This window comes from Seriola lalandi, unplaced genomic scaffold (genome assembly GCF_002814215.2).
Source record: "Seriola lalandi dorsalis isolate HSWRI2012SDOR001 ecotype SW California unplaced genomic scaffold, Sedor1 jcf7180002054542, whole genome shotgun sequence".
NCBI lineage: Eukaryota > Metazoa > Chordata > Actinopteri > Carangiformes > Carangidae > Seriola > Seriola lalandi.
In genome coordinates this window covers 427,156-450,048 of record NW_019525095.1, presented here as the reverse complement: position 1 = coordinate 450,048, position 22,893 = coordinate 427,156, and the positions used below count along the sequence as shown (strand labels likewise).

General features: G+C 41.1%; 3 protein-coding genes across 3 annotated transcripts; 1 reads left to right on the top strand and 2 right to left on the bottom strand.

Moving 5' to 3' along the window:
• Positions 1-296: 296 nt before the first annotated feature.
• atp1b3a (ATPase Na+/K+ transporting subunit beta 3a) lies at positions 297-5,505 on the bottom strand. The gene is made up of 7 exons (XM_023414805.2): positions 5,113-5,505; positions 3,731-3,859; positions 3,334-3,432; positions 3,025-3,218; positions 2,686-2,736; positions 2,039-2,125; positions 297-1,950 (listed from the first exon to the last, which is right to left on the bottom strand). Exons 1-7 carry the CDS (start codon positions 5,222-5,224, stop codon positions 1,783-1,785), a joined length of 840 nt encoding a protein of 279 aa, XP_023270573.1. The 5' UTR covers positions 5,225-5,505; the 3' UTR covers positions 297-1,782.
• A 1,924-nt stretch (positions 5,506-7,429) lies between these two features.
• gk5 (glycerol kinase 5) lies at positions 7,430-15,972 on the bottom strand. Its single transcript, XM_023414804.2, has 17 exons — positions 15,847-15,972; positions 15,229-15,532; positions 15,014-15,107; positions 14,425-14,500; positions 14,223-14,316; positions 13,945-14,076; positions 13,379-13,454; positions 13,023-13,084; positions 12,857-12,930; positions 12,476-12,536; positions 11,866-11,992; positions 11,675-11,779; positions 10,930-11,024; positions 10,384-10,487; positions 10,220-10,279; positions 9,814-9,947; positions 7,430-9,237 (listed from the first exon to the last, which is right to left on the bottom strand). The coding sequence occupies exons 2-17, from the start codon at positions 15,352-15,354 to the stop codon at positions 9,065-9,067; spliced, it is 1,593 nt and encodes a 530-aa protein (XP_023270572.1). The 5' UTR covers positions 15,355-15,532; positions 15,847-15,972; the 3' UTR covers positions 7,430-9,064.
• Positions 15,973-15,974: 2 nt separating this feature from the next.
• On the top strand, positions 15,975-22,396 carry LOC111661234 (nucleolin-like). The gene is made up of 15 exons (XM_023414739.2): positions 15,975-16,111; positions 16,777-16,843; positions 16,957-17,013; positions 17,087-17,236; positions 18,007-18,153; positions 18,586-18,657; positions 18,749-18,872; positions 18,984-19,135; positions 19,346-19,472; positions 19,657-19,817; positions 19,951-20,080; positions 20,170-20,303; positions 20,488-20,614; positions 20,720-20,952; positions 22,013-22,396. The coding sequence occupies exons 1-15, from the start codon at positions 16,097-16,099 to the stop codon at positions 22,075-22,077; spliced, it is 1,761 nt and encodes a 586-aa protein (XP_023270507.1). The 5' UTR covers positions 15,975-16,096; the 3' UTR covers positions 22,078-22,396.
• The last annotated feature ends 497 nt before the right edge of the window (positions 22,397-22,893 follow it).

The following is a 22,893-nucleotide window of genomic DNA, read 5'->3' as shown; positions in this document are numbered from 1 at the left end:
CGTTATAAAGCACACGAACAGCTCTGAAGTCAAACTGTTGCGTATTATATCATTTCATTTTACATCCACACATGCATTTAGAGATTCATTTATTTATGCCAGTTTCCAAATCAAAAGCTTGTGCCTGGATGTTCTGGTGTTTTAGCTCATTCGTTTGCTCACTTGTATTAACACTTGTATTTTTATTTTCTCTTGTATTCGTATTTATAGGGTTTTTACTTGAGGAACTGAACACTTCTTCCAGCGCTGGCAAAAAGCTACAGAACAATTAAGAAATTATTTTTAAAAAAATAGACTTTTTTTTTTTTTCAAAATCACTTTTATTCCACAATTTATTTCATCAGGTCTTAAGGCACCCTGAAGAGATGTTACAAGTTGTTCTTTCAAATGCAGGTTCCTTTTAAGACTGTGTAAACATAGCTTTGAATAAGATCATTTCCTGTAAATCTTTGCTTAAATTATTTCTTTACAGTGCACAGACATTGTGTTTTGTGACAAAAATACAATGTGAATTAAGTAAATATGGTAGTGTATATATATATACATTGAAGAGTAATAGATTGGCAGACAATCAGATCAACAGGCTGAAGAAGAGAGAAATCTAACAAACAATCTTTGAGACCCAGATAGATATACAGATCACGTAAAGATATACAGTACATAGTTACAGTGAACTTCTTTATTTTTGCAACGCTTTTCCAGCACCTCTCCGCCTTGAAAACAATTTCAACACTGTACCTTCTGTGTGTGTGTGTGTGTGTGTGTGTGTGTGTGTGTGTGTGTGTGTGTATGTGTGTGTGTCACCTCAGCCACCATCAACACGCAGCACCCGGCGAGGTGAAGCGAGACAACGTATCCAATCCCGGAGGGCCCACCCACATGTTGGCTATTGCAGTGGAGAGGTGAGTAAACAGGAAGACGGGCAGACAGACAGACGGACATGCAGACAGACAGACAGACGGCACAAGACTGGGTTGTGGCTACGCAGACCACAACACAAAGATCTATCTATAATTCCCTAAATATGGTAAGGATCACAATGTATTTATATGTAGAAAGGGACTTTGTAATTGGCATTTCATATACAGGGATACAGTGGCTATACTTGATTATCAAGGTATGTTCCTATGAAGTCTTTGTGATGTGATAATGTGAATACTCTGGAGATGTGTTGGAAATGTTCTACTTTCTCAATTACACTATACAGCAAGATAAAAATCCTCTCAACATCAGCGATAATACAGTCGTCCATACAGTTTGGAGGGATGGAAACAACACTCTCTTCCTGACAGCAGGAAAATCTAAAAAACATTTAAAAAAAATTGTATCAGCAACTACACAATAGCTCCAAATGGCTTGGTTGCAATGGCTATAAGTTACCTAATCACATCAATACTAAAAAAACAAATAAAAAAAACAAAATGAACTGAAGTGAAGAATGAAGAGTGCATCAGGTGAATGAATGGAAGGATGGATGGATGGTCAGGAGCAGAGCCTGTGTCTTGTTCTGGGGATCTTTGAGGAGGTCAGCAAAGGAATCATCAAGGAAAGAAGGGTCAGAAATGTCAGCAAAGCAACATTCGATTTCTGTAACTGGCTCTTCTACTGGAAGCCAAACTAATCTGCATTAAAATGTTTTGGCCACATCCCAAAATGCAGTCTTTGTGACGTATTTGACACTTCCTTCCTTCCTTCCTTTTTTATTTATTTATTTTTTAAATCTTTAAACATAAATCCTTAGCACACGTGGGCAGCCCCTGCACCAGGTTTCTGTCATCTCTTTTACTCGACCACCTTGATCCTGAAGGTGATGCGGCCCAGGAACTTATCTCTTTCGTCGTCGTTGCGGATGTCAGAGCCCTCTACCCTGCACTCCACTGACAGCTCCTTGTTGTAGTCCTCCTTGGTGAGCAGCAGCTTCACAGCCACCAGGGGCTGCACGTAATTCTCCTGCATCAGGGAAGAGACAGCCATCTGTCAATAATGCGTCAACCTGAGGACGGTAACAGACATGATCTGACTGGGGATAAATACTTACATGAGCTCTCTTGCCATAGTAGGGGAAATACATCTTATCAATGCGCCCCTCACTTGGGAAATATTGCATTTGAATTGGGTTGTCCTTCTGCAGAGAAGAACATGTGTTAATCCACATGGACTTGATACTAAATGAAATGTTAATTTACTTAAAATAAGACGTTTTTCCAAGATCACATTGGACATAACATGAAAAAAGGGAAAGTAACTGCTCTGCTGTTAGAGAAGAGATTTAAATGATGATGTGGACAACTTGACGTGTTCTGCTTTAATCTGCAAATATATTGCATATTTGTGGCTAAAAATTACGCAGATTAGATTAGGAATGACTTGAAAATGGCACTAGGATGGGTTTAGAGGCACCTGCATAATGGCCTGTTACATAATAAATGTGCTAACACCCCTACTGGCCTTATCCTGATAATTTACATACTTCTCTTACCCTAAAGCCATCAGTGACAGCATGCAGAAAGAAATCAGACACAAAACAGACAAAAAGAAGGAAAAAAAATGAAAGAAAGGTGAACAAAAATAAAATATTGAGACTGTTGATGGTTATCAGAGCTTTTTTAGTGAGAGAAATAAAAAAAAATAAAAAATACACATACAAACAAGTGGCACATGTATAGTCTGGAGGAAAATTTTTACTTTTACTGTGCAGTTGATATAGGGATCGCCGCGGGGCTTCAGGCCAATGATCTATGAGGTGAGGGAAACAGGAAACGTTGAGACTATTAACAGAAACAGATGTAGAAAAGCTGCTGCCTGTGTGGAACCAAAATTAGAAATTAATCAAATTATTCATCTTATTTTTGGGGACCGAACAAAGGTAGATGAGAAGCTGGCAGAGAGGGAAGAAAACGTTGACACACTCAGGAAAGGAAGGACAAAATTGTACATTTGTAATAGAGGGAGACAATTTTGAAGCTTCTCAAAAACATCACGAGAGACGAGCCTCAATCAGTGAAAAGTGAAACTGGGTGTTACCCTGTTCATTTTCACTAGCACGCAGGGTTTTCCCTCAGAATATCCAAAGTTGAAGTCAGAAAGGCCAGAGCAAACACTGAGGGATCCTCTCTTGAAGCGACAAGCTTTCTTTGTCATTTCCTCGGTATCGTCCTGCAGAAAGTATTCTCCCTGAGTGCAGTCCTCGTTCTTCTCCTGCTCTGTATCATTATATCCTGAGAGAGAGGGAGGGAAATGAGCAGAATTACATTCGGATACACGGCATGGATCAATGGAAAAATGTCCATGAAGAGGAAAATGGAATTCATTTATCAGAAATGGTGCACTTACTTTGCAGGAAGGACTCCAGGTGTTGGACGTACTGAGAATACTTGAGCGGGTCGGATTTGTTGAATGTGATGTCCAGTGAATTTGGACGAATCATCAAGCCTGCAACAGAGACATAAAGTAAACACAGAGTAAAGTAGTAAACGATCCCTGCAAGAGAAACTGAAGCCTCCGGTTACACCTAAACATTCTCCTCCCGAGTGCACAGCTGATATCACACAGGAAGAGCTTTCAAAACAGGTCGAAACAAAAAGCAGCTGTAATGTAGTGCATTATTGTGACAGCATCTCAATGGTGCGAGTATGAATAATGAATGCCTGAGAGAGAAATGCTGCCAGTTACAGAACTTGAAAGTCACCAATACCCCCATTGTACATACCGAATGTTGGGAGACACTAACCTGGATGGGGAACTCGGTCTCTGTACCTCGGCACATTGTCATCCAGAGTGAGCAGCAGCACCCACATCGTCAGGGCGAACATACCGGCCAAGAAACAGTAGAAAACCAAGTAGAACAACAGGATGAGGGCTGGAGGAAGTTGACACAGAGACACAGAAATAGAAGAGAAGGAGAAAAGAGACATAATGAGGGATGGAGACAGAGCGGGGTCATGTTTGATTGACTACCAGCTTGGGCTTGGACAAATGCCTTCAGATTTTCCTCATCTGCAGGCCAAAGAAAAATGTCATTTGAGTGTACAATCCCTTTGAGAGAAACCATTTTGGAGCAAGAGGGGAAATGTTGCTCACTAGTGCAAACGTGGGGCCATCGTTCACTAGAGACCCTCAGTTTTCAAATCTCATAAGATTCAGGGATGATGCTGCAGTGCTCAAAGCATCTGCTGCCTCATTTATGGCAGGAAGCAGGAGGAGGGAAAAAGGAGGCACAGCTATGGAAACATCTGACTCAAAATGGTTCACCACCATCCAGGCTCTCACAGCACGGATGCCCTCTAAGTTGACAGACAAAAAAAAAAAAAAAAAAAGAAAAAAAAAAAGGATGGCCCCCTCAGCTTCCTGCTGTACACCCCCCCTCCTTCTCTCATTCCTCCCCAACAGTATCCCACAATGCACCTGCCTAGTGCGTGAAAGAGAGAGAAAGAGGAGAGAGGGAATCCCATTTGACCTTGACAGGCATGCTAATGTGGGCGGCCATGCAACTGCATGCACAGCAGCACAGGGGCCCAGGCAGCCCGACAGCCCGTGCTAGCCTATAGGAGCTGGCTGCTGGAGGGAGGGTGGTGTGTTACTACCTCACCCTGGAAGTAACTGGGGAATCATTACATGAAATGTATGGCCTGATCAGCTACAGAGTCAGCTCAGGAATGCTGTAGCACACTCCATCTGACATGATTAGGTAATTATCAGCTGGGCTCTTCAGTGGGAATGCAATTTCCTGATAATCCTATTAATGCAGATGGTAAATATGAAAAAAAAAATCTGTGCTGTGATGATTGATCACCTTCTGATTGTTTATTTCCACCTATGCAGCAAAGAGAGAGGTGCACACCTTATGTAGCATCATTCATCTTGGCGAGCCTCCTGGTACAGGCTTCTCCTTTACACCTTCATGTAGGCCTGTGATGTCTCCTCAGATAATCCACTATCTACATGGCAGTCATTTTAATCCATCCTCACACAGACATATATGGTAAGATATTCAAGAGGCACACATCTATTCATGCTTGGAAAACGGAAAGAGGAAGACATCAGATTCTGTATAAGCCCCGTGAATGTCAGAGCACATCCACTAATTGGCTGCTGTATGACGGGAATCCTTACCCCAGCTGCTGGCCGTGCGACCCAGCACCTCCCCGGTCCTCGGGTTGTAGAAGGAGTCCTTCCAGCTGGACGCGTTCTCCTTGTTTGTCGCTTTATCCTCGGTGCTCGCCATGGTGGTGATCTATTATTTTTTCTTCCTCTTCTTTTGGTCCAAAATGTGCGGTTTCTTCTGCCTAAAAAAATGCAGAAAAGCGCAGCAGGCGATGTAATGAGGCGAAGAAGCCGGGGACGCGGCGGTGAGTGGTCGGATCAATGGTTGGGAAGGAGTGGGCGGTGTAGAAAGAGGGAGAGCAGAAGGAGAGAGATGCTCTGGTGGAACAAAAAAAAAGCCGAGAAGGGGAAGGTGAGGAAAGAGGAGAGAAAAAAACGTCAGTGACGTCCACACAAACCCCGTCGTGGCAGCTGATGCAGTGCGACCAGATGGATATACATTGGTTAATGACGGAGGGACGCACGGAGACGCACAGTTACGCGCACAAATTATAAATAGAGCGCACATTATCTTTCTTATCATCAATTATGTTATAATGGCTACATGTGTTTGGGAAAAAGCTGGGATCTCCATTTTATATTACATGCCTGCAGGCTGAGGGATGCTTCAACAAACACAAGGAAAATGCAAACCTGACATTTTGATTGTGAAACTAAAGGATCAAAGTGCGTCTGAGGTTCTCAACACTGAACGTTTAGGTCTTTTTTGGCTTCTGTGTTATATATCCTAATCATCCAGGTTTATTCTAGGTTCATTCCACCTCTTCTGCGCCCAAGTCGTATGCACTGAGTCACCAAACCAATGACCAATCCAATAGGCAGGAGTGGATTTCGACAGCGATGGATGCATTGTTTATCGGTGTAGGCTACAGAAAACTCTGGTTTAGTGTATGTACACACACACACACACACACACACACACACACACACACACACACACACACTTAGAGGCGACACATAAGTATATAATGCCAGTGATCAGCATGTTTGAAGCCTATGAGGGTGCTATTTGTGACTGACTGACTGAACATAGATATTTGGGGCATTTGCCAATCCTTGTTGCTATGGCAATAGAGCACGACTGAAACTAGAATGTATGTGTGTGTGTGTGTGTGTGTGTGTGAGAGAGAGAGAGAAAGAGAGAGACAGAATACATAGAGTGCATGATTGTAAACAGATGTGTCAAAGTTAACAGGACATTTTACTGGAATCTGTCTTCTTCTGTCTGTTTTCTGTTAATATCAGTATATTAGCTACAGCTGTAGAACAAATATAGTTCTTTTTAAGTATATGCAAATTTCTGCTTTGGCAATATGTGCACATGCGTGTCTTGTGAGTGTCAAATGAAGTGACTTGAGAGAGGAGTTAGATGCTTAGGCAGCAGGGGGAGAGGATGAGACACTGACAGGAAAGAAAAAAGACAAAAGCTTAACTTCTAACCCCCTGACACTCCAGCGAACATTCCCAATGTGACACAGAGAGAGAGAAAAGAGAAGAGGCAGTTATATAATGACCCTTGGTGCAGGGTTCAGCTCGTATGGGGGAGGGGGACTGGAGTAGTGGTCACATTGCATCAAGTTCCTGCTGTCAGACTGAATTTGTTGCAAGGCAGGGTCCACCACAACTCATACAATGCGGCACCAGGCACAATACTAGCACACACACTCACACACACACACACACACACACACACACACACACACACCCATTTTACTGATTAGTGTGAGAGCCGGCAGCACTGATTCATGGGCTAGTCCTGGTCTGCCTCTCTCACTCGAGCACATTTTTCTCTGTGAAGGCATCCCACTGCAAGCCAAGCCCACTGGCAAAAAAAAAAAAAAACTGCCCATCTTTGAGTGAGAGAGCTGAGACTCACAGCCAGACCAGAGGGAGCGTTTGGGTGCAGGGGATGGGCGACTTGATGCAGAAAAAAGCCACACTGTATGGATCTGTATGGTGTTCCTCCAAGTGAACACGCACACAATCCTCCCATTGTTTAGGAAAACCCCCTTTCGTGCTCTCAATTAGGGTCGTCCCCCCCCCCCCCTTACCATACCAGCACCATGAGCAGGAATACACACCCCATTTGTTCTCAGTCACTCCATCCGCAAGCTACCATAGCAACCCTCACAGTGAGGTCAGTCACATCAATGGGAAACAATCCCTACACTCATCTAACAGCCTGTGCTTCTGATAATTCCCCAGGGACAAGAGGACAGCACTTCCTCTGAGTCCATGTGAAGGTGAAACCCTTCAGGCAGCATCTGTTTACTCACCGTCAGTGACACCTACTGTAAGCACGACACACACTCAAATCACAACAGGCAACTGCTGATATTTTGTTTGTAATACAAGCCCTTTCACGATATACAGAGTACGTGATATTTTCTGCAGTTTAGAAGTTATGATTACACAAATGATTTATTTGTTATTTCCCAGCAGCTTGGCATGACAAGTGCCATTCAACAACTGAATGAAGTACAAGTGTTAAAAAATCCCACATGTGAAGACCTGAAATTATCGATCTGATGTCAATTTCAGTATTATATGGTCACTTTGCATAACAAAGTTAAGTACATGTAGAAGGAACTGTATTATAACATTGAGAAAGGCAAAACAATGATTAACAATACCCAGCAAGCACAACATTTCTACAGTGAGATTCACAGTTTATGTCACATGTCACATAAGTACAAGCACAGTTCATCATATCACAATTAGAACTAACTTTATAACTTTGTCATCATAGTTCATCAGGTCAAGTAAAAGACTTGAGTCAAAACGTTATCATATGACATCACCATGGCTGTCCCTTTGCACTGGGATTCATAAGGCTGTGACAATTAAACCACAAACACAAGCTACACAACACGGACTGACAAGGAGTAACACTCGGTACAAATGAATGCACGTCCTATTTCTGTTTTAAGTCAATGCAATTAGTATGTGTGTCCCTGATCAACTTGTTCCTATAAAGCTTGGAATGCAGGCGCTGATCTACGAGATGTGCACCTTGAAACTGCTCCACAGCAGAAGATTTGAGAGAGAGATTTAGTGTGAGTTGACACACAAATACCAGTTGTTCCAGTCACATTTAAACAATATCCTCTCATGAGTCATCACTGCAGTCACTGCAATCTAATTTCTGACAGTTTGTACATCTAATTTATAACTACAAATTAAAGCTGCTCCAGATCTCTGAAAGGCAACATGTGTGAATTGGGGGTTTTCTATAGAGGACTAGCACTAACACCATGTTAAATCAAGAAGAAACAGATAAATACTAAACAGTGTTTGTTCAATGCCTAACACAATTTCCTAAACAGGTTTTATCCCTCAGTGGAGCTCTTTGAATCTTGAGGTATCATGAACAGAGGCGTTAAGTGCTGTCTTTGTTTCTCACACAGACGATCATGTGGGAATCTGATATGAATGATTTTAATCTATGGCTCCTTTATAGCATGTGGCATGCATGTGGCATGTGGTTGCTATGGCGAGTTCATAAACTAAAAGCTGTAAAGCCAGTCATTAGCGCCCCCATGTGGAAAAATAATATAAAAAATATAATATATGCTAAAATACTGTAACATGAATAGACACCAGCAACCTGAGATCTGAAATGAATAATGGATTTATCTGAAAAGGCAGCTATCGTGTGAAGAAACAGAGTAAAGTTTATAGTAGCTGTATGTGGTCAACAATTCAAGGCTGTGAAGGTGGCTGCCTGGATCTCACCTGTACTGGACCTTTCCCACATATTAGTGCTATATCATTTTGTCAGTGTGAATGACCTTCAGCTGTGTTTTGTTCAACCGTAGAGAGAAAAAAAACCCCATTGTCATTTATTTTAGCATCCACGTATGGGAAATGCTAAACCTTCTACTTTCACATGTACTGAAACCTCATGTCTTTATCCCCCCATTTGCTCAACATCTGGATCTCCCTGTGTGCGCTTTCAGAGTCAAGGCTTGCTGTACCAGTTCATGGAACGACGGATAGCTCTCTCCCAGCTCTGGAGGACGGGGATGTACTCCCGATTTGGGCTGCCAGCACCCTCCTTGGGTGCCCCTTGAGGTAAGAACTCCTGATCCATGTTCTGCAGCTTCTTCAGGTCTTCCCGGGTCCTCCAGAAGCCTGCAGTGACGGTCAAAGACAGAGGAGGACTTAGGGAGACAACATGAACACAAAATCTTAAGAAAATTACCAACATATAACACAGGAAGTCCTATGAAGGTGGATTTTGTCTGTGTGAGTTTTATAAAAGAGTTTATATACAACAACCAGAACAAATCTGGCTTGTATGTTTGATTTGATAAACACTGACTAATGTATCTAATTATTACATAATGTGAATAATCAAATGGAAAGCAGGTTACATAACACACAGCGACATTTCATTTTGCTTTTCTGCCAGTATCAACAAGAATAAAAATAGGACATTTGATCGTAACTTTTCAAATGAATCTCAATGTCATGACCAAGTTTTGTAATATTTTTAGAGAAAAATTATCAACCGCTGTGAAAGAAGAAAGTCAAACTGCTTGACAGACACACAACTTCACACAGCTGGCCGCTCACTGCAGAAACCAAAAAGAAGTGAGGACAAATCCCTCCTGCCCAAAAAGCATTTTATACAAGAACAGCATTGGTACGAAATGACTATCCAGCATACAGCATAATGTACATGTGTATGAACGTGTCTCTACGTACCCACTCCAAGTCCAGCAACAAAAGCAGCCCCCAAACACGACATCTCATGGTGCTCGGGTCTGGCTACCTTTCTGCTAAACAGGTCTGCAGTCAGCTGCATGATGAAGTCATTGGAGGAAACACCACCATCCACCCTGAGAGACACAGAATGAAAGAGCTCTCAATTACATTACACTGCAACTCACTTTACTGTAACAGTAACAGTATCAGATCACGATACACATATAATGGATTGCCAATAAAAACTGAACTGCATTAGTGCAAATCTAATATCAGATCAGATATGGCACTGTAAACTGGGATATCAAAGAGGGACATGTCCACATCCCACAGCAGGCTTTCATTACCACAATCACATTCTGTCTGCACTGACTACCGACCGGCTCAGTGGATGATAGAACTGTACCTGATCTTTGCGATGGGGATGTGAGTTTCTTTCAGCATCGTCTCATACAGCTGCTTGTTTCTGCAAATAGTAAACAGAATGCAAAGAAAGACCAGCAGTTAGCATGAATGGAGAATGAATAGTAAAGATGTTAAAACAGAAACAATCTCTTCAAAACGAGTCACCTGAAGGCGACAGACTCCAGTATGGCACGGACCAGGTGGCTCTTGGTGGTTGAGGGTTTGAGGCCCATGAGTGAAGCACAAGCTTTAGGGTCGTTCAGAGGAGCCTTTGGATAAATGAAGTATGTAAACAAACATGTCAAATGTAATGAGATCTGATACCAGCTAAACTCTTTTACTTGGTTACTGTTCTAAAAGTAGCTCTTGATTAAACAACCATGAGGAAACTGATTTGTATTAACATCATTGCATCTAAACTATCAACATTCAGGACACACACTTACACAGGCCAGTTCACAAAGGAGGGCAGAGAAAAAAAAGAGACACAAAACCACGTTACAGAGGAACAAAAAGGACAAAAATAGAAATAAAAGTCTGTGATGGTAAATATCATGCTGTTAATCAATATCCACCTATATGTGCTACAATAGATACACATATGCTTTTGCTTTGAGTAAACACACTGATGTACACATTACAACAACTGCTTATAAAAACAAACAGATCTTTCTTTGCCACATATGTTTAAATGTTGTACTGCACATCTACCTGCAGGCCACTGAAGGACGGTACAAAGCACACTCCATCAGAGTCATTGACACTGTAAGCCATGGCACTGGTCTCCTGGACGTCAGAGAAGAGCTCTGCAACAACACACACAGGTTTCACCCGATAAATCTGACAGTTACTGACTTCATCGGTGGTATTCACTTAAACATGAATAGATTTAAAGACGCATGAATAGATTTTTGGCCAAACTGAAAACACTACACTGACATATTATAACCCTATAAAGTTACTATACTGAACATGTTAAAAAGCAATCTACCACATCTAGCAGACACGAAGCAACATGAGCATTCATTTGGAGTCACGTTTCTGGAAGCCTCACAAATATAACCTCTTCTGTTTCTGGTTTCCACTGACTCCCAACGGAAATATTTGGCTCTTCAGCTGCTAAATGCTCCACTATATTCACCAGCTAGTTTCTAGCTTCGTCCGTCTGCTGTTTGAACAGCTGCTATTGTGACTTGAGACTCGATGATGAGACAAGTTACAGACTATGAAACCAAAACAAGGCTAAAAAGCTCAGACTGAGCAACACATTGTTTGACGTCACAACACCACGTAACATAACCTTAAAAGTAACCTTAGTTTGTCAACTATCTTATTGATTTTGTGTTGTCGTAATTTTACTATAAAACCTTCCAAATGCTCTTCCTTGTAAAATGCATGATAAATATGAATTGAAAGAATCCATCTCCACAGGTATTGTATACAGCTCGATTCTCACCCAGCTCCTGCGCCCACTTGATGGCAGTGCCTGTGTCGGCTGCATTACCCTCCGCCAGGTACACCACCTCTGGGCCGATCTTCCAGCCCACCACAGGATACAGACCTACAGAGAAGAAACTCAGGCTTGTAATGTGCCTGAATGAGCAAGTGTAGATATTATTATCTTAACGTTTGTGTATTTTGCTTTACCTGCTACAGATGTATGTGGTTTGCTCCCAGTGTTGATGTTCATGAAGGTGCCCGTCCCCATGGTGATCTTCACATCGCCAACATCAAAGCAGCACTCTCCAAACATGGCTGCCTGCTGGTCCGCCATCTGTAGCAGAGGGACAGAGGATAGGATTTGTTTGTTGTGAACACACTGAGTCCTAAACAGGTTTATTCTCACCTGAGCAACACTGAAAACGTCTAAAACTCATGTGATGTGAAATACAGGATACTGTATATACTGTACGATACTGTCCCAATTTATGTGTACGTTTTTAATTCCACTGTTCCACTTCATTCCTTGTGTCTTGCGTTTTAGTTTATATTCACTGTCTTGTCTGTTTTTAACCTCTACCACAAAGTAAACAAAAGGTCATGTGTTAAACACTTTTTAATATTCTGTTTCAACTGAATGAAACAAGCTGCATGTTCCCTGCTGTTGATTAATCAAACATGGGATAAATAGCCATTTTACAACATAATGGTGGTGACACGCTGTCATAAACTGAATCAGAAGGTTGTACTGAATGTTTTTTTAACATAATCACACTGATAACAGGGTGTATGAGATGCCAAGACCTTGACAACTCACCACTGACATGATAGGGATGGATACTCCGAAGATAGACGGGTCTGTGGATCCAAAGTCATGGCTGGAGAAACAAGAGACAATGCATCATCTCACACTCTCTGTCAGTCCTCTGAATGCCATTTGGAGGCCATGGATTTGTAATTACTACTAAACAGTATGTGTGCTGAGATGCTGTGCTTTACAGTTTAAAACAGGATTACGTAGATTTGAAATGATTGGAATATTTAAATAAAACTTTGAAATATCACACATACTCATGAGCAGAACATTTCAGTTTCAGTTTCAGAATATGAAAAATAAAGTTATAATGAAAGTATGACTGAGCTCATGACTGAAACTGATGAGTGTACAGTGTGTTGAAATTTGGCGGAAATGACTCACCCTGTATCTTCTACTTTGGGGAAAATAGTGAGAGGCAGGGAGACAAGAGAGCACAGGAAACCACTCCAACACATCTGTAAAAAAAATCATATTATAGTGATTTGAAGAAAAAAAGCTCACACCAAACACAGAAAGAAACAGTGAACAAACATAACATACACCAGACCTGATAGGAGTCAAAAATGCCAGTTGCACTGGCATTAGAATAGTCTGTGGAATGGATGTGTCCTAAAACAGACAAGGTGAATGTATCAAAAAAATGTTTTCAAAACGGTAAAAAAAAAACTTGTTTGAGCTCCCAGTTATTTTCCCAACTAAACCCACTCCCACAGGAGTGAGCTAAAACATTTCTGAGAAACGTGCCACAGGATTTGAAACACAAAGAACTTTCTGTCTGGGTCTTAAAACCCTGCTTAACAGTGTATGAAATGCAATCCACTGGACAAATGATATAGTACTGTGCTGTTTAGAGAAAAAAATTGTCCTCATAGAGAGATGGGTTTCAAATGAGCTCAAACCCACCTTTAGTGAGTTTGAACAGGAGCCAGGTGTCTATCGTTCCAAAGCAGCAGTTGCCTTCAGTTACCGCTTGACGGACCTAGAAGAAGAGGGAAACATGATGAGGCTGAGAAGAGAGGTGAACCCTTTAACACCCACATTCCTGGGAGGGTTTCAGCTGCATGCTCTGCCGTGCTTCGAACCAGGACTATTTGTATGACAGGACATTTGTTTTGACGATGATTACTGCAAAAATGATCAGTTTTATCTGTTGATTCATTTACTATACGATTGTATTTATTTCACCTTTAATGGATTCAAAACAAGGAATTTTATGATGCCACCTCTTGGCATCATAAGTGATGAAAATCTGTCACTATTTTCTGACATTTTATAGTTCTAACAATTGATGAGGAAAATAATTGGTATACTAACCTTCAATGAAAATGATTAGTTGGGTTAATTGTGAGACACCTTGACTTGGGGTTTTAGCTTTTCAGTGCACATTCCTTCTGGACTTTATGTTGATGTTTATGGATGTTTATGGCATCTTTAAATGTTTTCCTGCACACATGTGCAAACACACTCACTTGCTTGTAGTATGTCAGGGCCCAGACAAGGCGGAAGGTAACATGTTGAGTTGAGAAAACAATGAGACTCGCTGCAAGCAACCGTTTCTGCCTGGTCATGAAGTACAGCCCCTTCATCACACCATGGATTGCCTGAGGAATAACGATAAAAAGGCACACTGTGTGAAGGGACAGTGCTGATTCCAAAACATGTAAATGTTCTACTTTTTCATCCCTCATCTCTAGACTACATTCCTTTTTCATTACATGTTAGAGATGCACAGCAGCCAAAGTCTCACTTTCATTGTGCATGATTTGTTCCAGGACTTCACCAAGTCTGCAGCCCTCTGATCCTGCCAGCTGATAAAATTATGGAAGGGAACTCCAGTTTTCCTGTCAGGGGAAAAGAAAGGAAGTGAAATGAACCCGTCAGATATACACTTTTCTGGAGATAAAGAAAAGTAATTATAGTATAGTAGTAATTATTTTGATTCAATTTACCTGTCCCATGTTGTGAATGTGCCTCGTTGAGTGGAGATGCCAAGGGCCTCTATCTGGCGCATTTGTAGCCCTGCATCTATAGCAGCACACACACACACACACACAGAGCTATTATATACTGTATGTATTATATATGTTTTTTAGTGACAAAGACAAGTGTCCCACCCAAACAACCTTTCACATTTCAGTATAATGTAATCCAATAAAACAACAGCACAGTAAACATCTGCCACAATTAGCACGGTGTTAAATCTACATCTGAGAGAAACCCAGCAAAAAATAAATATGGTGCGCTTATTAAGGGTGTTACTTATTGCAGGGCTGCTGTATGGCACTGAATGTACAGTAGTCCGGTGTACCTAAAGAACTTGCATCTCAGTATATGTTAATCAGTCTTCTTCTTGCTTTATTTGTTCACACTGGAAAAACACCAAACTGGAAACAATTTACATTTCAACACGCTTGTAGTACTAACAGTGTTATGTCAGATATAATTTGTAATAGGCGTGTCAATTACCATGAATAATGAATCACAGCTTGAATAACCCTGGGTATGTTTTTGGATAAATGCAACAACAGGCAACTGTACCTTGCACAGCTCCCTTGACCACAGTGATAAACCCTTTCCATAGTGCCTCTGGGTCCATCTCCACATGTCCTACCTCTGGGTACAAGGGGAAAACCTGGAGAAAGTATTGTGAATGAATAATATGAGGAAACATATAAGTTTTCAGAGAGTGATGCGTGTAGGTGGTATACGTGACAAATAAGAAGCCAAAAGGATAAAGACCAGCAGATGAATACCTTGGTGGTGCATGATCCTCGGATCGTTGCCTCCTTGTCATAGACGTGACATCTGATTGATGTTGTGCCAACGTCCACTGACAACATGAAGCTTTCCTTCTTGAAACCGTTCCTCTGACTCCCCATTGTAGAAACGTATGTCCCAGTATTCCTCAAATGAGCCCCACGTCTTTCATTGTCAACTCATGTTGGACTTGGCGGTAGTGACCCGACAATACCTTATCTGCACCAGGTGATGTGTCGTGTTGTGGCTGTTCCTCGACCTTCGGACTGTGGGTTCTTCGAAGTCCAGTCCCAGTTCTAACTGTCGGAGTCAACACATTGCTCAAGTTTGTTTACCATGCCGGAAAAAAACACACACTATGTGGAAAACATAGGTTCAGTTATTGTACAGGTCGAAGTGATAGCCAAATATATTCAAAATCAGTTTCCACAGACTTGAGTCTGGTGGAGACCTGAAAATGCAACTGAAGTAGGAGTTGGTCAACTGAGGAGTTAAGCTAATTAGCTACTTGGCTAGCTGTCAGAAAATCAAACTTGAGCGCTTAAGAAACTTCGAAAAACACTCCGTATAATGCCTCTCTCTCTAAACATTATTCAGTGTTGCCCAGTATTTACCCAACATGTGTTCATAGCAGTGACGGTGACACGCTGAGGTGTCTATTAGGGGAGTTCCGGCAATGTGAATCGTTAGATTGCAAGAACGTACACACGCTCTCCGTCCTTTTCGGCACCCGTAGTAACACGCGCATGCTCAGAGCGCGGTTTAAAACAGACGCATGTGGATGTTTGTAGCCCACCACACGTGTATTCACCTACTCCGACTAGCTTCACCAGCCTGTGGTTGTGTGCGTTTGTTACACACAATATGGCAAAGACAGACGTAAGAAAAACGTTACGTTACATTTATATTAACCAGGCTTCAACGTGCACTAAGTACATTGTTTTAAGATAACTGTTGTGTGGTCTTATTAGCTGCAAACTAACTAGCTAACAGGTTAGCTGGTGGTAGTCACATCAGAAACCAGAAGTTTACCTACAAACACTGTTTAATTTGTTAACGTACAACTGCATTGCATGTCAGTTTGTTTGTTGCGGATACAAAGTCATAATATTGCTATTACGTTTAGCTCTCAAATCTGGCTAGTTCATAAGTACAATAATCGATAAACTTAGTCGATTGACAGAAGTTAAGTGACATACATCTTGATAATTAAGAGTGTCAGTTATTTATCAAGGGAGAATGTCCCACTTTCAGTGGTTAAAGCCTCTGAAACATGAGGATTTGCTTCATTTTTGATATATATAACGTAAAAATTGAATATTTAGGGGATTTGTTAGACAGCTCAAGTCTTTTGAGGACATCACCTTGGTCTCTGGGAAATGGTTATGGACATCTTCCATTTTAAATGTCATACTTTAAATGTAAATGATACATGGTAAATATAACTGACAAATGAATTGATATTGGGATGAATTTGAAGTTGCAGTCCTCAAGAACACACTTGCACAGGGTTGTCATGTCAGAATTGCATTTGTTTCTTTCAGGCTACAAATCGTAGAAAAAGGCAAAGCAAGGTCGTCACCAATGAAGTTGTAGAAGAAGAGCACACTGGCAAGTCATATCTTTCAAGCAACTTGAGAATCTACAGTGAACACAACCGCTTGAACTTAATAGCTGAAGTAATAAGAAATCATTCAATTTAATGTTTTTTTTTTTCTTTTCAGAAGGACAGACTGAGAGGACAGAGATGAAACCGGAGGAGAAGGACCAAGATGAACAAGGTATTACAAACGCATCACACATGATGTCTGACTGAAATTCTGAACAGTGCCAGTAATGAAGCTACGTGTTCAGATTCTCAGATGGACACTGTCATTGAAGTAAAAGCAAACACACCTACTGTAACCGTATCCTGGGAGAAGAAGAATGAGGAAGGAGAGGCTGAGGATTTGGAAAGAACCAACTCAAGTGATCAGATGACTGCAAGAGAGATGATGCGTAGTGGTAAGGCTGTTTACAAGTTACTGTTGCATTACATAATCTGTGTTTTTTTTTCTTTTTTTACGAAACAAAGGCTCTTCCTCCACTGAAGTGTTTGTCATTAAGTGATGTTGGTCTTTAAGACTGAAACTTAAGATTTAAAAGAAAACAGGCCAGCATGTCTCACTTACAAACTGAGTTGTAACCATAACAAACATAACTGTTCAGGCTCAAAACCAAGTAAGGAGTGACTCATCATCCAAATGCAAGTGACACACCGCTCATATCTTCAAGGTTTGTTTAACAGAGCTATTCTGGGAGGTAAAGGATCTTTGGGCGCAAGAAACCTTTGTCCTGATGGTAACAACTTGTATTCACCATAGACCTTTGTGTATGTATGAGTGTTGAAACCGACAGTTGTTTAATTTTTAAAGGGATATTCCACCCAAAAAAACTTAAAGTATGAAAAACCTACCCCCCACTGGCTTGAGTAAAGGCTACAAAAAGTTTGTTGGTCGGTCTTCCTGAAGAATGGAGGCTGCATGTACAACGTTAACAGTTGATTCTGACAGGTTTTCATTCTCCTTAAATCCTATAAATGACTGAATAAATGACTGTTTCAGAAGAACAGACTCGGGCCGTCTCTTCGGCTGAATTAATAAGCAACACTCCCAGTGAGAGTTCTGAGACCAAGATGGAGGAGATCAAAGATGAACAAGATAATGCCGATACAACATAAACAATGTTCTTGAGAGCAATTCTGAGCGGCGCCAGTAACACGGTTTCTTCTTTAGGATCCCAAATGGACACCGCCACTGGAGAAAGCGAATGTACCCCCACAGTGACTGTAACTGTGGCAAAGAAGAATGAAGGAGGACAGAGCGGTCGTGTTAAACAGGAAACTAAAGGAAGTGAACAGATGGTTGTTAAAGAGTTAGCAGGTAAGGAGAGTTAACTATTAGACAGTGATGAAACGGCTGCTTCAAGAAGAGTTTCTTTTGTTTCTTCCATTGTCTGACTCACACATAACTTCTTCACAGCTTTCTCACCTGCTCTCAAATGATGTGCACTTAAAATGGGGATGAATCTTCCGATTGTGTCACAGTAGCAACCTGAGGACAGTCTTCTAAACACTGCATTTGTAAATTCCCTCATTAGAGTAAACATTCTCCATAATATCAATATTGACCTGATCTTTGTGAAATTAATTATGGAGACAAATATCAATGTGGCTGAATATGTTGAAATTGTTGCTCTTGTGAGTCTAAACTGAGCAGAGACCAGAAACCCTGCACACTGCCGGCCGCTTGTATTAATTTTATTTAGCTATGATGTTGTAACCAGATAATTATCTTGTTTTCTATCTGCTGCAGTTAATGGGAAACGGAAGACACACTCTAACGTTGACATTTCCCCTTCAAAGAAAACCAAGCTCATAAATGACGGTATGAACTCTAAATAAGACCAAGTGCTAAAGTCTTTGTAAAATAACCAAATTTTTCTTATGAAAATTTTCACTGTCTTGTTTTGTTGTAGGTTTTTGTGTTTTTGTTGGCAACCTGAACACATCCAAATCATTTGAGGAGGTCAGAGATTCGTTAGCAAATTACTTCATGACGCAAAGTCTCCTGGTTCAAGACATCCGATTAGACCGGTCGAAGTGAGTTTATTTTTAACTAAATTCTTACTGTCAGGTTTCATTTTTTTTCTTTTTTGTAGTAGGTGCATTTGACGAAGAAGCTAAATTAACTCTAATATTTTGCTGTTGTAGGAAACACGCACATGTAGATATGGCCTCAGAGATGGACGTGACTAAAGCCTTGACGTTAAATGGAGAGAAGATCCTTGATAAGCCTTTGACGATCGCTAAAGCAAAGGTCAAAAGTGAGGACAAGGTGAAAGCTCCACAGGTGGACAAAAAAGGTAACCCGTCTAACGACAATTGTTCGATTACACATCAATTTAAATCGTGTGCTACTTCTCACTCTAGATACAGATGCAGTGGTAGTGCCATTTATTGGCTAATATGGACTAAATAATATAAATAATGATTTTATGATCTGGGAGTGCAAAACATTATAAAGTCATGTAATGTAAGACTTTTGGTCTAATCTGACGTCCTGTCTTTGGCAGTAAAAGATGCCAGATGTTTGTTTCTGAAGAACATCCCATACACCGCAACAAAAAAAGACATTCTCAAAGTCTTCCACAAGGCCGTCGCCGTCCGCTTTCCTGGTGGAACTAAAGACCCAAGCAAAGGGTGAGATAACCTGTGTTATGGTTCAATTCCTAACTATACAATTATGTCAAATGAGCAAAACATACAATTGTTATATCCTATATTCAGTAATTCCATGATCATGGTGTTTATTAGAAAATAAAAGATATGAATTAAATGGATGTTTGTAATGTCTACTGAATGAAATGTCCTTATTTTTCGACAGTATTGCCTTTGTGGAGTTCAAAAATAAAACCATTGCTAAGAAAGTACAGCAGAAAAAACAGGGAGTCAAGCTCCAAGGGCGGGTTTTAATTGTGGACTGTGTAGGAGAAACAGCTGTACCTAAAGTCACCAACGCTACTGATGAAGACAGCAACACAAAAGGTAAATCATTGGATATTTAGAAATGTACTATTGATAGTCAACATGATACTACAGCTGTCCTGTTTTCTTTTTTTGATCTGGACATCAGTCAATTAAATCTGTATTCACAAAAGATCCTTCTTCTTTCTCACAGCTGCAGCTCCTCCAAACAACATCTTATTTGTGAGCAATTTGTTGTACAGAGTGAAAGAAAAAAGCCTCAACAAAATCTTTCCGAAAGCTGTTAGCATCAAAATGCCTCAGAGCAAAGGCAAATCAAAAGGGTAAATACATGTACACTGGCCCACCTTATATTTTTTTCATCGCAGAAAGTGTTTGAATGTCTTCAAGAAACGTCTGTAATTCTCTGCAGATATGCGTTTGTCGAGTTTGCAACTGTGGCAGATGCTGAAAAGGCTTTGCAAGAGTCCCAAAACATGAAGATCTCCAAAAGGCAGATCAGAGTCCAATTCTTTGAACTGAGAGAAAAGCCACCGAAGGCAAAAGGTATGTGGGAGAGTCCCTGCTGTGTTATTCATGATACATGTTGTCTACTGAGCTGCTTAATCAGGTCAAAATGATATTCATTAAAGGCAAAACATCAATTTCAAGTGTCTGTAAAGTCGGTTTGAGCCGCGATGAGTTATGAAAATGCTGATAGCACAGCTGTGTGTTGTTTCTTTCTTGTTAGTCATATCAAAAACACTGATTGTGAGGGGCCTGGCTGAGAAGACGACTGCAGAGACTCTTAAAGGTGCCTTTGAAGAAGCCCTCAGTGCAAGAGTCACTGTAGATAAAGAGACTGGAGTCTCCAAGAGGTTGGGATCGTAACGTACATTCACTGTTTTAATTTTCTAAAAAATGTTTCATATTTTTTCACCTATTCTTGAAATCTTTACATGTGTCTCGTTTGTTTTTCTCAGCTTTGGTTTTGTGGAGTTTGCGAGCGAAGAAAAGTGCAAAGCTGTCAAAGAAGCCATGGAGGACTGTGAGATAGATGGCAGCAAAGTGAATGTGGCTTATGCAAAACCCAAGAGTGAAAAGAGTCGCCAAGGAGCCAGAGGAGGCTTGGCGCAGCGTCCTGGTGGTCAGCCTGCAGGTCGGGGGGCTGTCAGAGGGGGGCGTGGAGGCAGAGCTGGGAGAGGCAGCAGAGGAGGTAACACTGAGTTCCACAGTTAAATCAAAGGGTTTTTATAGTGAGGTCAACGACGACTGAAATGTAATTACAGTTTAAATTTAAAACTCCACAAATCAATATTATTATATTAACAATGAATGAAATGAGTGTAATGTGATGAGATTCACCTGTCGGGGGGGGGGGAGACACCTCACTGCAGTTCTCCTCAGTCCTTCACCATCTTTCAGTTCATTCTCTTGGAGTTGGTTCTTGGCACCTTTTTAATGTTTGGGTTCACTCTCACAGCTCTCATCCTGTTTTCATCCCCCCCCCAAAAAACAAAAAGGTTAAGAGAAAGCCAGTGTACTCTGCCTCCTCTGTGCAGCACAGACACAGGTAGTGACCAGCTGGTGAAACACAGCTGGCATTTAGCAGCTGAAGAGGCAGATACGTCCCTCAGGAGTGGGTGGAGACCAAAACAGAAAATGGGAGTGAAAATAGGACACAAGCATGACTCCAAATTAATGCTAACTGTGCCTCATATCTGCTGGCAGAGTAAATCACACAGTTTGTGTTATAGCACAGCTTTACTATTCAGCTTAACAACATAACTAGTCGATATGTCCATTTTGTGTTGTGAGTTTATTGTGCTGCCCCCAGGTGGCAAACAATATTAATAACTGCATCCTACCTTTGTCTTTCAAGATGACAGCAGTTTGCACCTTAGAAAATGTAATATTTTTTCTTTAATTTTTAGCATTTTTGCAACAAAAAAATCTCTCGTCTTTAAGCTGAAGGTATTTTCCTCAAACTCACCCATGGTTTGATACGGGGACAAATCTGACTTTCATGTTGGACTGACCTGCGGGTCTCAGGCTACAGACTAAGCTCAGATAGCTCCTCACTTTCTCGATAAGCCTGTAACTGTGGGCGTTGTTGGATCAAGTCTTGGCTGGTTTTTATATGGATGTTTGTTTATTATAGATTTCAATCAGTTTCCATAAACAGCCAAGCGACAGTTTCTCTCTGCCCTGCGTAAACTCTCTTGATATGGTTTGTGACTGCGTCGATTTGAATTTGACGGGTTGTTGTCTTGCAGGAGGGGGAGGACGTGGAGCTGCTGTGCCGCAGGCTGCTGCTAAAGAAGTGGAAAATAAAAGCTGACGTGTCTTTGGAAAATGACCATATAGAGTTATTTTTTTTAAACGTGTATGAGTGCAAGACTTTTTTGAGTTGGATTGAATGTACAGACTGTGCAAGGGTGTGATCCAGTGTTGTAAATCGTACTTGACTGTAGGACATGTGGCATCTTGTAATTTCATTTTTTTTTAAACTAAAAATCATTAATTTCATAACTATTATGAAAACATGAGAAAGAACCCCGACTTGTTAAAACATTCTGCAGGTTTGTTATGTGAAAATTTGATTAAGATTTAATCAGTGTGTCATTTTCTAAAGTGAAGATAAATTCATTTTAAAATCACACCAGCTGTCCCTTTGTGTTTTTGTTCCAACATCTGTGATAAAGACTCAAAAGGTTATTCCGGGACTTGGTGAAACCTCGGCCAAGTCACAGACTATTTCTTCTCTGCCACTGACCTGAAATAACACCAGTCTCACAGCTAAACATGCCATATTCTCCAACCAATGACCCGCATATGATCAACCACTGTGTTGCTGCATGAACAGAAGCAGTAAAAAAAAAAAAAAAAGAGGCTGGGATTTCACCACTCGCCCCAGTTGCAGGTTGACTGCTTGTACATGCCGCTGCAGTTCTTCCGATTTTTTTTTTTTTTTTGCAACTTGCAGAAATTCAGCCCAAACGCTGTGTCCTCTAATGACCTCACATCCTGTTTTCCCACTTCCTTCTGAATGGACCGGTTTGGGACGGTCCGGTCCCAGCGCAGCGTGGATCTGTGGTGTGTCGGCGCGCTTCCTCAGACACATGTAGTTCAGATAGTCAGTGTTCACAGGCTGCAG